The sequence below is a fragment of the Melanotaenia boesemani genome, chromosome 12, assembly GCF_017639745.1.
Source record: "Melanotaenia boesemani isolate fMelBoe1 chromosome 12, fMelBoe1.pri, whole genome shotgun sequence".
NCBI lineage: Eukaryota > Metazoa > Chordata > Actinopteri > Atheriniformes > Melanotaeniidae > Melanotaenia > Melanotaenia boesemani.
In genome coordinates this window covers 11,862,416-11,877,541 of record NC_055693.1, presented here as the reverse complement: position 1 = coordinate 11,877,541, position 15,126 = coordinate 11,862,416, and the positions used below count along the sequence as shown (strand labels likewise).

General features: G+C 36.2%; 2 protein-coding genes across 4 annotated transcripts; one reads left to right on the top strand and one right to left on the bottom strand.

Moving 5' to 3' along the window:
- Positions 1-1,915: 1,915 nt before the first annotated feature.
- Positions 1,916-7,102, bottom strand: uchl3 (ubiquitin carboxyl-terminal esterase L3 (ubiquitin thiolesterase)). 2 transcript variants are annotated; one of them, XR_006012339.1, is made up of 10 exons: positions 6,984-7,102; positions 6,800-6,811; positions 5,883-6,011; positions 5,575-5,731; positions 5,114-5,199; positions 3,382-3,429; positions 3,216-3,291; positions 3,053-3,111; positions 2,421-2,663; positions 1,916-2,300 (listed from the first exon to the last, which is right to left on the bottom strand). XR_006012339.1 is itself a non-coding variant. In XM_042002588.1 (9 exons), exons 1-9 carry the CDS (start codon positions 7,023-7,025, stop codon positions 2,574-2,576), a joined length of 699 nt encoding a protein of 232 aa, XP_041858522.1. In that variant the 5' UTR covers positions 7,026-7,102; the 3' UTR covers positions 1,916-2,573. The 2 variants fall into 2 exon arrangements, 1 of the variants encoding a protein (XP_041858522.1); XM_042002588.1 differs by having other exon boundaries at positions 1,916-2,663.
- Positions 7,103-7,431: 329 nt separating this feature from the next.
- On the top strand, positions 7,432-12,039 carry commd6 (COMM domain containing 6). 2 transcript variants are annotated; one of them, XM_042002592.1, is made up of 8 exons: positions 7,432-7,679; positions 8,421-8,479; positions 8,867-8,932; positions 10,238-10,314; positions 10,461-10,629; positions 10,722-10,874; positions 10,958-11,010; positions 11,769-12,039. In XM_042002592.1, exons 1-7 carry the CDS (start codon positions 7,655-7,657, stop codon positions 11,006-11,008), a joined length of 600 nt encoding a protein of 199 aa, XP_041858526.1. In that variant the 5' UTR covers positions 7,432-7,654; the 3' UTR covers positions 11,009-11,010; positions 11,769-12,039. The 2 variants fall into 2 exon arrangements, with proteins under 2 accessions (XP_041858526.1, XP_041858525.1); XM_042002591.1 differs by having other exon boundaries at positions 10,958-12,039.
- Positions 12,040-15,126: the final 3,087 nt, after the last annotated feature.

Sequence of the window (15,126 nt, the reverse complement as noted above, 5' to 3'; positions counted from 1 at the left end):
AATAACTAGCTTCCATTATTAACATCTGTCCACAGTTCTTTCCTTTTGTTACGCCTTCTCATACCCATATATTCAGTTGTAACATTAATTAATTAGTTCATTTAGCTTTAATGAGTATTTGTATTTTTATATTTAGAATGAATTGCTTATTTTTAATGTTTTTTTAAATTTGTTTTTAAAAAACTAAATAAACTACAAAAAATGAAATGTGTGTGATTCTCTTTTTTATATGTTTATCATGTTTTTATTAATCCATATGTTTAATTGTTCAAGAATTTTTGAGATTTTCTGATTTTCCTTTTCAAAATGTTTTTCTGGTATAAAAAAATTCACATTCTTGAATCTCTGGAAGTGGAAACCCAAAACACAAAAGTGACATAGCTTGTTTTTAGTAAGGATGATGTTTGCAGTCTTTAAGATTTGGTTAATGCAGCTTTAGATGTTTGGAATGTTCTGACCAGGAAGAACTGAATTATCTCAATTACCTTTCCTATCAAGCTAATATATATTAACTCAAGGTTTTTAAAGCTCATATATGAAGCTTAATTCTTAGTAGAACAATGTATATTCTGTGTATCTTAAAATTTAGTTTCTCTAACCAAGAACATGATTGAGGATACCTTTATTTACAATACTGACAAGTAAAAATATTTTAAATACAGGAATAAAATATGACAGCTATCTTACAAAGAAGTACAGAGGGGGTTGTGCCTTGAATAAATATAACAATGGCCTGTCATACTGGTCGCATCTTTAATTATGACGGACTCTGTTAAAACATACATCATACATACATATATACTGGCAGGAATCACTGATTTAGTCTCCCCCTGGTAGCACAGACCACTCATGCCTCCCAGTGGCACGGACCACTCATTACACAGTAGTTTTGTAGTGGTCCTTGGTCTGGACCACTGATGTAGTCCTGGCTCAGATCAGACCATCATTTTTATTTAACTCCCTCTCTGATTAATGATACAAATAAGAAAGGTCAAAGCAATTGCGGGTCCACCATTTCAGTCATTATGTCTTTCTCTTAATGTATTGTGATGTGACAACAAAAAATAAGCTTCAGAAAATATTACAGCTACTGTTTTTGAGTTTGTCTCTTAAGGGTGAGCTAAAAACATTTTGCCTTAACATAATAAATAATCCTTCAAACCTTCTGCACAATGCAATGATGAAACAATGAAGCATTCACTAAGAGGCTTCTTCAGGTTAGCTCTACCAAAGAATAAACAACTACATTTTAATGCCCATTTCCTTTTAATTTAACTTCATGACTTGAAATGTCTGCCATTGTACATCAGTATAAACTGAAAATTGAGACACTAAATTATGCAAAAACCAGATCCAATTTGAGTGCTCTCATTTTCTACAAGCACATCTTTAATAAAAACTACTGGTTAAAAATTGATTATTAAACAGGAGATCCTAAAAGCAGTTAAGTTCACAATGAATTAAAACTTTTTAATAATAGGAAAAACTGCTGCAATTGAGAAAAAGTCTTCAGTAAGATGGATTTTGTTTCCAAGAACTGCTTTTTTTTTTGGTATATTCTTTTGGTTTATAAGACACGTCTCGTCAAATAAAAAGACTAAGTTCATATTCAGCTGGAACTTTGAAAACCATGAAATTTCAGTCATAAGAGGCATGTAAAACAACCTCATGTAGAACATTTTATTTTTTCCCATTTTAAAAAATGGCTGGGAAGGATAATTTAGTTTAGCAATTTATAGAGTTCATTCCCTGCTTCCCTTTGTTTCCGGGGAAGCTGTCTGATTTACTCTATGTGGAAAATCAACACCCAAGTTTACAGTTTAAATAGTCTTCAGACCCTATCAACGTGTATACATAAAACAATAACACTGGAAAACTGATAAAGGTCAGGGTTGACAGACCCAAAAGAGAAATGTTCAACAAATTTGCCCTTTATTTAGCAGAAGTTCAAATTACAAAAAAACATAGGCACCTTCCTCGTGGATTTACAGTCTGCATGTTTAATTAACCTCACTTACAGTAAAGGAGATGCATTTTCAAATAAGCCTTTCACAACACAAGTACTGCATTCAATATTGGGTTTCCAAAGCTAAGAATGAAACAAAAGCCTTGCAAACATGTTCAGCTCACCTACACCTCGTGGGTGGACAGATCATTAAAAGCAAATGAGTACAGCAGGTTTTTAGCATCAAACTCCATGTAGCATAGATGGAGTACCCCCTGGGATGTAAAATTTCCTTCTTAATTTAGAACCAAACCCAGTTTGTATGCAAACCACTGTGCAGTGTCAAGGTAATATACTTGATATTTGTATTGCAGTTACAGATGTTTGATTAGGAGGCAGGTGGATAACTTTGATCTTAACAAAAAATAGTGGTAATTAAACAAGAACGCCTGGATTCCATCAGAATTCATTTAACTCCCCCCCAAAAAAAAAATTTATGTAGATCATTTGCGGTAATGTTTTGAAAAAAAAAACAAAAAAAAAAAACAAAACAATCCAATAAAATCAGCACTTAAGAATATTTGGCAGTAATCGTTTGTTTGCTTTCTGGGATAACAAAGGAGTTTCCTCAGTATGAATCTTTGGAGAGGGCAATAATGGTGAAACGAACCTCCTGAGGATCACGAGCCATGAAGCTCTTACAAACCTCTACAGCGTCCTGGAACACAAAGTACAATGATTAGCTACAACTCAGTGGTCCACCCTCCCAAATCAAGTATCCTTTAGGTCTGCAGTGTTTCTTTTTCTCCTTGCTGAGTACTTGAATGACAGAAAAAAAAGTTCCAACAAGAAATTTGTTTTATAGTTGGTGGATTTTCTTGAGTAAACAGTTAATTCCTTTTAGACTGACATGTAGCTGGTGAACCACACCAGCCAAATGCCATCTAGTTCCATTATACTCAAGAGAGGGAAGACATCGCTACATCAGCTTACAAGAAAATAATTTTGATAATGAATGACACTGAGGATTAAGGAAACCCATGAATATTTGACTTGGAAGGTGGACTGTCTTTTAACAACAAATATGGCGGTTCTATGATGACTTACCTCAAGGAAAGTATCTTCTGAAGTTTTTCCATGGACAATAGGAAAAGGCTTCCGGCCATCTAGGGAAAAAAATCAATTCAAATTTGTGACTTCTAAATATGATAACTCCAATAAAAATTATGACAGAAATCTAAACATATTAATGTTTTGGGATTTATCTCACCCAGTTCATATAAGTGTCCTTCAACATTGACAAAAGCTATAAAATGCAGATTCACTTTTTCATCTAAACTCGGAGCCTGTGCCAGATGACAAGAAACGACTTTGTAAGCATATCAAGTTGAACAGAAAACATACGTTATGGAAATAAATGAAAAATTAAGACAAACCTCAGTCTGACCCTCCTGTGCACTGGATTCATGCGTAACACGTATACTCTGCAAGAGAAAAATTAAAAAAAGATTCACTTTTCTTTGTCATGTTCGTCAGATTTATTTGAATTTTTCCCTTAACATTTAAGATTTTCAGCTATAACCTGCAGCATGGTGGCCAAGAGCATTCATAGGTTTAACAGGACAGGCTTCACTCAGAACTGGCGTCGCCATGGTAGACCAAAGACACTGAGTACACATATCCAGAGGTTATGGACATGGATGGACATGGATTACTGGAACCATGTCCTATGGTCTGATGAGACCAAGATAAACGTATTTGGTTCAGATGGTGTCAAGAGTGTGTGGGAGCAACCAGGTGAGGAGTACAAAGACAAGTGTATCTTGCCTACAGTCAGAAAGGTGGTTGGACTGTCATGGTCTGGGGCTGCATTAGTGGTACTGGCACTGGGGAGATGCAGTTCATTGAAGGAACCATGAATGCCAGCATGTACTGTGACATTCTGAAGCAGAGCATGATCCTCTCCCCTGCAGAGCAGTATTCCAACATGACGATGACTCCAAACACACCTTCAAGACAACCACTGCCTTGCTAAAGAAGCTGTGGGTAAAGGTGATGGACTGGCCTAGCATGTCTCCAGACCTAAACCCTACTGAGTATTTGTGGGGCCTCCTCAAATGGAAGGTGGAAGAGCGCAAGGTCTCTAAGAATCCACCATCTCCATGATGTCATCATGGAGGAGTGGAAAAGGATTCCAGTGACCACATGTGAAGCTCTGGTAAACTCCATGCCCAAGAGGGTTAAAGCAGTGCTGGCAAATAATGGTGGCCACACAAGATATTGACACTTTGGGCCCAATTTGGACATTTTCACTTAGGGGTGTACTCACTTTTGTTGCCAGCAGTTTATACATTAATGGCTGTGTGTTGAGTTATATTGAGGGGACAGTAGATTTACTTATTAAACAAGCTGTATACAGATTACATTGTGCCAAATTAACATTTCGTCAGTATTGTCCCATGAAAAGATATAATTAAATATTTGCACAAATGTGAGGGGTGTACTCACTTTTCTGAGATACTGTGTGTGTGTGTATATCTCAAATCAATACATTTATCAACTTTATAAATCATCATCGTAACAAGTAGGCTGTATTTTCAATATCCGACTTACTACCACATTAAAACTAAGGTAAAAGTTGTACTATTTGTCATATGAACTCAAATTAATGACCAGCAAATGTTTTACTGTGCATTTAGCTAAAATCCTACCATGCTAAAATTCCACATTTGGCCCCTGCACAGTGGCTTGAGCTGTGGCTAAAATTTGCACCTCACGCAGTCAGTGGGGATGCTCTAGTCTGTTAAGATGGGAGCTGAAATAAAAACCACCACATTCTTTAAGAACACACTATGCTCCAGGTGTGAACCCAGCATAAAACATCCACACAGCCTTGGTCTTTGTGTATACCCATCTCTCCAGCTAATTTTGAGCATAACTTGATGGTGCTTGCGGTGTAAATACCAGCAGCATTTTGTTCCACTGTTTTGGTTTGAAACTTAACACTGTGGCAGGACTGCTTCCTAAAGTCCTGCATTGTGACACTTGCTGCCAATCTCTAGAAAAGATTTGAACTTTTAACGTAATATTGTGGTAACATGTCTATATTTACAGTACAAATTTTGTCAACATACTCTTGATTAAAGTTACTCTACATCACCCTATTACCTCATCTTTTTCCAGGAAGGTGGCTCTTTCTTCTGGGGTCATTTTGGATGTTTGTTCCAGAAACTTCCTTAGAGGAGAATCATGCTCTGGAACAAAGAATGGCATGCAATAGAATTTAGACAAAACTCTTCTGTAAAAGCTGATGATAGTTAGTACATTTAATAATTAAAATGGACATACTTAACTAACGTAACTAAGTTTAATTAGTGTGTGTGTGTGTGAGACTGACAAAGACAGAAGGGGCAGCACAGCCATTGGCCACAAATTCCAAAAGTTTTTAAAAAGTCCAATGAATTGGTCGACCTCTACACCGGACTGTACCTTAGTGTATTGCTAGTTGAGCAATATCACAATACATTGATATTGTCACATCTAAAAGAAATAACTCACCAAATAAAATGTCAGTTTTCTGTCAGTTTGACTTGTCAGTCCAACATGATGTAAACATTGTAAATACGCACCAAATTCCAGGTGTGCCTGGTTGTTTGCCACTGCATGAATTAATCCTATTGTTCCACAAGCATTTCCAATAGTTTGCTTGATGAAGTAGACATCAGGAGAAACTTTCTGTGGCTTGTGCTTGAGTCTCTCTTCCTCTTCCTGCTTGAAGGCTTCATACTGGACAAAAGTAGCAGAAGATTAATATTTTCTGAAGAAATATTCTCATGGTACAGGTATGTTGATTTTAACCAACATGCATAAAAATCTGAAGCTAAATATCTAGCGGTAAACACATCCATTGTAAGTGATAAGATACGTGAAGAAGTACCTTCTCTGTGACCGGGAAGAGGAGCAGCACTGCACACACAGGTCTTGGTACTATGCTGAGGAGCTCTGGGTCTAGTCCATACACATCCCCAAACTGCCAGGTTGACTTCATCCCCAAACAACTGACAAACTACATGCAAGCTAAAAGTTATCAGGTGTGCACAAGTAGATAACTTGACAAATTTAACTTAAAGATAAATTGCACAAAGCTTCTGACTCCTGAGTACTGTCATAATCAAGTGGTACTGAAAAGAGGTAAAATAATAATAATAATAATAATAATAATAATAATAATAATAATAATGAAAATAAAAAAATAAGAATTACTTTTTGTCTAACTGTTTTTAAGTTGAATGGATTGCGTCAGGAACTTCTCTTATAAAGTTTTGGAAAAACTTCTGCTGAACCCTTAGAATAGAAATTAAGAAAACACTGCAGCGGAGGTCTATCATTTTAAAATTACTTTCACAAAATATTCCCTTTAAAATTTGTATAATCAAAATTCAGTTAATTTACCATTAGTAAACTATTATTCAGCATGTGTTTACTTGTCATCTATGAGATACTGAAGCCTTTCGATATTGTACTGTAATAAACCTGGTGTCACTCGAGGGTTTTAGTTGGGTTTTTAAATTTCTACTGGCTACAAAGCTTGACTGTTAGTCACTTATTATACTGCCATATAAATGTGCCCAAACGTTAAAAATGTAATCAATTTCTTTAAGAATCGCAGTCAATGAACACGCAAATTACTTCTATGTAGTTACATAACCTTGTGACATTTATTTGTAATGTTTATGTTACATCAGGCATAGCATCGCTAGTGAATAGGCCTTTTGCTTCTCCACACCGCTTTAAAACTAATTTTTCCTGGTCTGTTTAAATGTAAGTTTTAAACAGTCAAAGAAAAACACTTACCTTAGTCATTACCTGAAATGAAAAGACAAGAATGGAAACATTTATCAAACTCCTGTTGTATTAGCAAAACATCCACACCGGCTACAGCTTTTGTTCTTTGCTAGCTACAAGTTAGCCAGACCTCCCATACTTGAGAATGAATGACTTCGATAAATGTGGGTTAAAGAAAACCAAGAGTACATACTTCTGGGTTCGACTCCAGAGGCAACCAGCGTGGAGAGTCCATTTTAATGTAACGTTGGATGTATGGCTCCTGTCAAACAAGAGCTAGCTCTGATTTTCTTTTTTTTTTTTTTTTTTTTTTTTTTTTTAATCTTTTTGACAGCTAGAAATCGCTTCCGTCTCTAGTAAGTTCACCCTAACATGAAGGGGTGACATGCCAGTTTAATAAATTAGAGACACACTGTAGCCCGATTAACATGACTGTTACGAAACTTATACATATAGAACTTACAAAATTATACACTTAATTTACTCTTCTTAATATATTTAGAGCATTTTGTTGGTAAAATGAAATATTTATTTTTATGTCAAAACTACGTTTTAGTAAAACATGGAACGTTCCAAAATTAAGGGCGTGGTTAAGTAATAAAGATTGGACACTCCGGTACACCAGGTGGCGCTGTACGCTGTGCAGGATGGTTAGCGGCATGCGCCAATGAAGGAACTTATCACTGGATTTTCACAGTATAGAGGCTTTGGAAAAGACGCAGTTTTAAGACGGACTTTAATTTTAAATCGAAACTTACACCATATATGCTAAAAAATCGATAAAGGGGATAGAAAAGTTGCCACATTTAGCTACGAAGGCGGTAAATTGGCAGCCTAAATCCACATCCTGATTGACGGTCAAAGATGCCAGTAGCGGAAGAATCACACGGTGGGTGACGTCGGACCAAACAGCGTTGTTTTATGTAGTGTTTTAAATAGAAAGCAAGAATATACCATAATTTCACAGAAAACCTTCTTTGTTTATTTCAGTAGATAGAGTTAGCTAACCCTGGACTTTCTTGTGTTTGCCCTCAACACTAAACCAGTGGTGCTGTGGTCTTGACTCCACTTTTAACTCGCGTTGACATCAGTAAAACGTTAGTAAAATGTATTTGTAAACGACATTTCCAACAATTTCAATCGTGTGAATAAAATAAAAATGTATACTAATATCCCCATGTCCCCAAGTTCCAGTTAGTAGGTTTTCATTAATGTTGTTACTTATTAGTCAAATTATTTGTCATCCGCAATAAAAGGTGACTGAGGGGAAAAGCCAAGCATCACCCAAACGTACCTTCATTATTGATCTAAGCATAAAAAAATACAACAAAACCAATCAAAATACAACAAAACATCAATAAAAATGTTTCAATATTAGGTTTATATTTAGCTAAAGTTAGTTTTATTCAGTTTATTTGTTGTGTTCTGTCTAACTGGTCTTTGCTAGTAAGTAATATTACTAATGTTTTTGTAACTGCTTGGCTGCTCTATTAAAAGAGCAAGAACACATTATTACCACGGTCACTCTCTTACAGACCATGTGATTACTGAGCATCTTGACCTCAGGTGTTTGGTCTTAAAAGTATGGGAAATCTTGTGATGAATCACCTACATCACTTCTGTGTTTCAGGCATTAACAATGTTGTGGACAACATCTGTGGGCTCCCTCCAGATCTGTTAACTGAAACAGTAAGGCTTATATTTCTCTCTTAAGTACAAAAAGGAGTTACAAAAAGACATGAAGTTACTGCATCACTGTTTGATATTTAAGCTAGTGATGTTTAAGTATACATAAGAAGCCCTATACTGGGAATTACCAATTATGCTGGTATTATTAGCCTTTTGTCAATTTCCACTTGGACACATTTTATTTCTGAAGGAGAGAAAAAAACAACAACAAAAAAACAGCACATTGCTTAACAGGGCCAATTTAGAGATTTGCTACATGTGGTCGGATCAGCCATAACATGTAAAATATAATTCATTAGTACCCATTTTTAGTGTCATAAACCTCCACCATCAGGATGGAGTGAGGTCACACTGCATGTCTGATAACTCTTTTTATTTTCTAAACAGTGTCAGCATATACTAACTTATCTTCAAGGGCAGAGGAGTGGAGTAGATCCAGCTGAAATCTCTCAAGTGAGTTCCTCTTTTTTTGTTTTGTCCCCCCCAATTTTATTTTGTACACCCCACAGGTAAATACAATACAATTCAATACGGTGTAGTTTGTTGAACATCAATGGCATTCCCCCTCCTCCCCCACCCTCAGTCCTACTTATAGCCACAGTAGCGACAAAGCAATGCCAAATCCAAGGTCGCAAGTAGTCTCAAATTTTTTTGATAAGCCCCTGAAGGTATACTTGTTTTCCCCCCAAATTCAATAAATGCATATGATCTTGAAACCATGAAGATACTTTGGGGGAAGATGGTGATTTCAGTCTAATGCTAATAAAGATGCAAAAGCAATGCTGTCCTTTGTTGTCCTCCTACTTGGCTGCTTGAACATATTGCAAAGATAGCTATGTCTGCACATGATGTCAACACTGTGTTTAGTGCCACAGAGACATGTTTAAAATGACCAAAACGTGCGTCATGTTTGCTGGTAATCTAGAAAAACATGTACTATTATTTACTCGAGTTAAGCTTGTTACATACACCACGAGAAGCGAGATTTGATCTTTGTTGTCGTTCTCAAGGCCGCAAGAACAAGGATTTGCTTTGGTCTGGTCAATTCATACTCCATGAGAAGCTTATTTTACATGATGGGGCACAGATTACTGCGGGGGGTGTCTGTATGTCTATGTGCATTGAACAATTAGCCTGGTGCAGTCTCCCAATCATCCAAAGCTCTGCCAAGTTCTTCTTCCCAAATGTTTTTAATGTTATTCGAGGAAGTTTCAGTAAGTGGAGAAATCAAAGTATAAAATTTTAATATAAGCCGTTTCTGATTTATTGGGATGTCCCAAATTGAATTGACTACAGTGTCAGGAGGAATGCTGGGGAAAATAAAATCTTTATTTAAATTGACAAACATGTCAGCCTGCAATTATCGAAATAAATGGGATTTTGGTAGATTATGTTTAGTACATGAATGAGTAAAACTGGCAAAGACATTGTTAATGTAAAGATCCCTTAATCTGACCAGGCGTGATGTCTGACATGGAAAATGCCCCATCAGTGCATGGAGGAAGAGAAAGATGGTTATTTTGAGACTATGATTCCTATGGCTGCATAGAAAATGCAGATGTGAAAAGAACCAGATCCAAAGTGGTACAACAAGATTTGGCTTCGAGGTCACACCAATTTAATTCTGGTTCCTGAATCCATTAAGTCATTTTATGTATATTAGCAGCCCAGTAGTAATGCTTAAGATTTGATAGGGGCAATCCACCAACAGATCTCTGCCTTTCTAAAAACTCCTTGTTTTGTTTTTCATCTGTTCAGATATTGCAGAGGGCTGGAGTAAGACTAGATCATGAAGCTCTAGAAGAGATCATTAGATTTCTTATGGTGACTTTCAGGTATCTTTTGTCATTTTTCTAAAAGCAGTTTTAACTTGATAATTGTGTATTTATGATTCAGCCAAACACAATGCCAAATCATAAAAGGACACGAAGAATAAAACTGCACTGCTGTGATGTTTAACGGTAATAATTTATATCACCAGGTCAGGTGGGAAGAGCAACCTCTCTGCAGACGATCTTGTGACAAAACTGGAAGAAAGCAGTAACAAGTGGTCTAAAGCTTCCCTTCAGGTGCTGCACAGGTTGTGGAGTGAACACGGTGCAGTTGTCCACGCCCAGCAAGAAGCCCGCGCCATGCTCAGCATCGGGCAGGCATGTTCACATTTAACGTTTTAGAGCAGTGGCATTTATTTTTAAACCAGTTCAGTAAAATTGTTGAGCTGACGTTGCTGGTTTTGTCGTAGCTGGTGGACATGGAGTGGAAGCTGGGGATGTCGGTGAGCTCGGACAGCTGTCGATCTCTCAACTCACCGTATGTAACTCTACGGCTGAAGATTGTTGAGCCCTCCGGACAGATTTGCCAGAGGTCTTTTGAGATGAGCGTTCCACAGTTCCAGGTTTGTATTTGTTGACATGAATGTTGCTGCGGTTTATTTTTGGCTTGATTTAAACCATCTCTTGTTTTCTTTTTCTCCTGCAGAACTTTCACAAACAGTTCAAGGAAATAGCGGCTGTTATGGAGACTCTATGATGGTTAGCATGCCTAAGTGCTTGTTACCATTATACCCGAGTTTGTATGAAATTGACCGAAGGAACAGCTTGACACAAGTGTGTGGTGTGTGTTTTGAAATGTCAGTGTGACTTGAGTTACATAAGTTCTTACATGGTTTACTTTCAGGACTTCATGCTGTTAAAATAGCTTTTTTAAAATTATTTTTTAAAGGTTGTCTTCCTTTTCTTAAGCCTGAATAAGGTATTTAATAACAGCATTTTGTGGTTTATATTTATACTAACAACACAGGATCTTGAGTAAAATGGTTAATTGAACCAAAATTGTTAGAAAATTTCTGTAAAATGGTCTGATAAATTACTTTTTGTGTTAAATTTCTTTTTTATTTTGCTTTTGGATCTGTACAGAATGAAAATATAAATCTTGTTGCTTTATTTTCACAGATTGATTAAAAAATTGATAAACCTTTCGCACCCTACCCATAATAGCTTTCCAATAAGATGTTTGGAAAGATTGTAAAGAAAAGTGGTCCATGTTAGCATTTTGAGCTTCTTGTTGCCTGGTTATTCATCTTATGTAAAAAAAAATCTATATATTGGAACAATGTACATAATCCATCTTTGTGCACTTTACATACAGTAAATCTGTAGTTCTGTTAGACACTTTTTCCTTATATTCTACAACCCACCACATATTTTATTTTTCACTTTACTGCATTTATCTAACAAAAACTAGTTAATTTTTCAGTCAAATTCTTACTGAATGAATACTTATTTTAAAGGGGAGGGAGAGCCTGTAAAATCCACACAGAGGCTCCAGCCAAGATTGGAACCAGGAACCACTGAAGCATCAGCGCTAACACCACGCTGTCATGTTCCACTTTTATTCTCTCAAATTCACTTTGTAAAACTGCTGTAGAAGTGAATATATCCCTGTGAAATAACGCTTGTAATATTTTCAAATTCTGGCTCCTCAATTATTGCATCAACGTTAGGGTTAACTTGTACAGGAGCTGTTGTGCTCTGTCTAAATAAATATTCAGATGGATTCAGCCAGCTGGGTTCATGTTTGTCATCGCAATTACTTCAGTATTTTCCTTAAGTTTCTGGAGTTTGGGTGTAATCTTCGCATATACGGAGATATTCATGATGGTATCAATGCCTTTTTTAATTTATTTAGCCTGACATCACCCTTCTCCCCCTCTTTTTTTTTTTTTTTTTTTTTCTGCCAGGATGCTATGCTTACTGTCAGGGTCTTGGCCAAATAATAATATAATAAAAACATTCTGGACTCCAACTAAGCTGGAAATCTGTATCTTAATATCATCCTTTAAGAAAATCTAACAGAATTTGCTGCAATTATTTGATTTTTATGAAATTACACTTCTTTTTTTCTTTTTTAGTGGAGCCTTATGCTCAATTAAAGGCATTTTCTTAAATCTGCAACCTGCATAGAGGATGTTCTTCACTGTCTGAACTGTAGCAAAACCTTAGATTTCTCCTGATAAACCCTGTTCTACATCAGATTCACTCACCCATCTGTTTGGTCAAGCTAGATTGAACAGTACTGGAGTGGAAGCCGCTGTTATCATAGCATTGCTTATTCTTCGCTGCCAGATGCCTACAACAGCAGTATTCAGAATATTTCTAAGTTGGTCAACAAATTTTCTGTCCTTGTTCATCTTTGTGAAGACTCACAAAAAGTTGTGTTTTTCACTTCCTCCGACAGTTTTCCTCTATGTGGAGCGAACATGCAAAACATGGAAATAAACATGGCTGATATATCAAAAACTGAGAAAATTCTGGTGTTTACAAAAGATTTATAACTACATTTATGCAAATAAGCTTGAAAATGTTGAATAATCTTACTTTTGAAACTTCTACACATATTTCTCTATTTTTTCTTATGTACTTTTACTTAAAACTGATTTTAAACATAGCTATGTGTTAGATCATTGTACTGACAGACCTTGTAAATAAGTAACAGAGCTTATATCCCCACCACTGCAGTGATTAAGTAAGTGTAAACCTTAATTACATTTCCATTTGATCTACGTTTTACAAGTCAGAGCAATTACTTGGATGTAGATTTAATCAATATAATCCTTTTAAATTAGGAGTGATCACAGGATTAATTAGGACCTAATTGTGGACAGTTCTATAGTATCCTGTAGTATCAAGTGATTTATTGTCATTGGATCTGAAAGCATTCAACTGAGAGTTCAAATGATCATTAACTCTGAGCAATCTTTTAAACACGTGGTTATAATTATGCCATTTATAACCACAGATTTAGGTTATAACATTTTCATTGTCATGTATAATTTAATCTCTCAGCTCCAACTGAAACACACCACAATATGTAATTAAATAAACATCTATTATGTATCTATTAAGTGAAGATCCTGCAGTATTAGTTCTTTACAGTCAAAAGAAATACACAACAGTAATGTGAGGATCTGTAGTCTGAAGAGCCTCAGGATCTACTAACTCAGTGATGAGGTTATATATAGCAAAGGTACTATTTTTGGGATAGGTGGAGTTAGTAGGTGGGAAGTTCCCTGGTACATAAAGCATCAAATGTGTTTACAGCTAATACTGTGATTTAATACTATGACAGTCTGCTTGTAAACAGAAGTGAAATGTCCAAGAGAAGAATTAAACACGAGCCTATAACACATAGTATTTTGTAAAAGCTGTCTTTGCCCCACATGACTTTATTAGGGGATTAGGATTACCAACCGAGTTATGAGCTCTGAGGTTTGGATGTACGGAAGCCTATTGGTGCCAGTGTAATGGGGATAAATAAATAAATAAAGTTATTTTATTGCATCAGTTTGTTTATTGGTTTAGTGTGTTTTATTTTATGTTTATGCATGGAATGCTCTATTTTGTAGCACTTAGGCCTAGAAAATACTTGCTTTTTAACCTCATGTTTGTTCAAGCAAGCAACTCCGTTGTTGTGAGCGTAACTTCAAATACTTGTTCACAACTACTTGTGTACTATGCTTGAAACTAGAAGATTCCACTGGGGGACACATTAGAGAACTTGGACTGGACAGAGCTGACACATTTGTAGGGTGTAAACATAAAACATGCTTAGTATTTTGTTATTTTCAAGATCATGGGAGAGAGAGAGAGAGAGAGAGAGACAGCAGTGTTATCATATGTAAAGCCAAAACCAAGTGCACTGTTTCTTGTCTTTAAAACTTTGTAATTTTAATTGCTGTCAACCCTGTGACTTTACATCGGGTCAAATTGGTCCCTATAATGCCCCTATGGGTTACTTGTATATTACAGCTAGCAAACAAATAGTGTTAGTTTCTGAGGACATGCACAGACAACGTTTCAAACACACGCAGAATGTATGAGGCAGCCATGATAACTTTACAGGAAGGAGTTTCGGTGGGTTCCACTAATGAATTTTATTGACATTACTCAGCATTACAGAGTGTGTACCATGACTTGAAGATATATTTTAGGTTTGAATGAGAGGGCGGCCCTGTTCACCAGTAGTCCCTCACATCTGGTCTTCCATAAGGGTATCTTTAAATAAATTTATTGGTAAGGTTTTCCTGATTTTATAATCATTTCCAGTGGGTCCTGGGTCAGCCCTGGGGTCTCCTTTCAGTAGGATGAGTTTGGAAACCCTCCAAAGGGAGGAACCAGGAGGCATCCTAACAGACCTGATGTTCCCACTGAGCCTGAAATTGTCTTGGCTCAATAAAAACTATGATGATATTGGCAGTACAACATAGCACCCATTGATAAAGGCATCTGCACACAGTCCTTTTTTTTTTAGTTTTCATCCTTTTTTTCTTAATTTTATAAAAATCTATTATCTGACAAATTGTCACACAATCCTTGTAATAAGGCAAAAAAAATTACTTGCTTTTAAATACGTGTATGCGTGTTCATCGTGGCTGGGTTGAAGTGTCGTTTGTGCACATCTTTAGAAATTGTGAGGGCAGTGTAGAGCCATATTTGACCTGGCTGTAAAATTTGAGGATTTACAGTGGTAAAAATGATGGAAAATTTCAAAGACAAAACATGCTGTTCTTGTTTTACCCACCATGGACAATACCATAGATGACTGACATTTTTTTTCTGCTGTAATCTTAAATCTAACCAAATACAAAC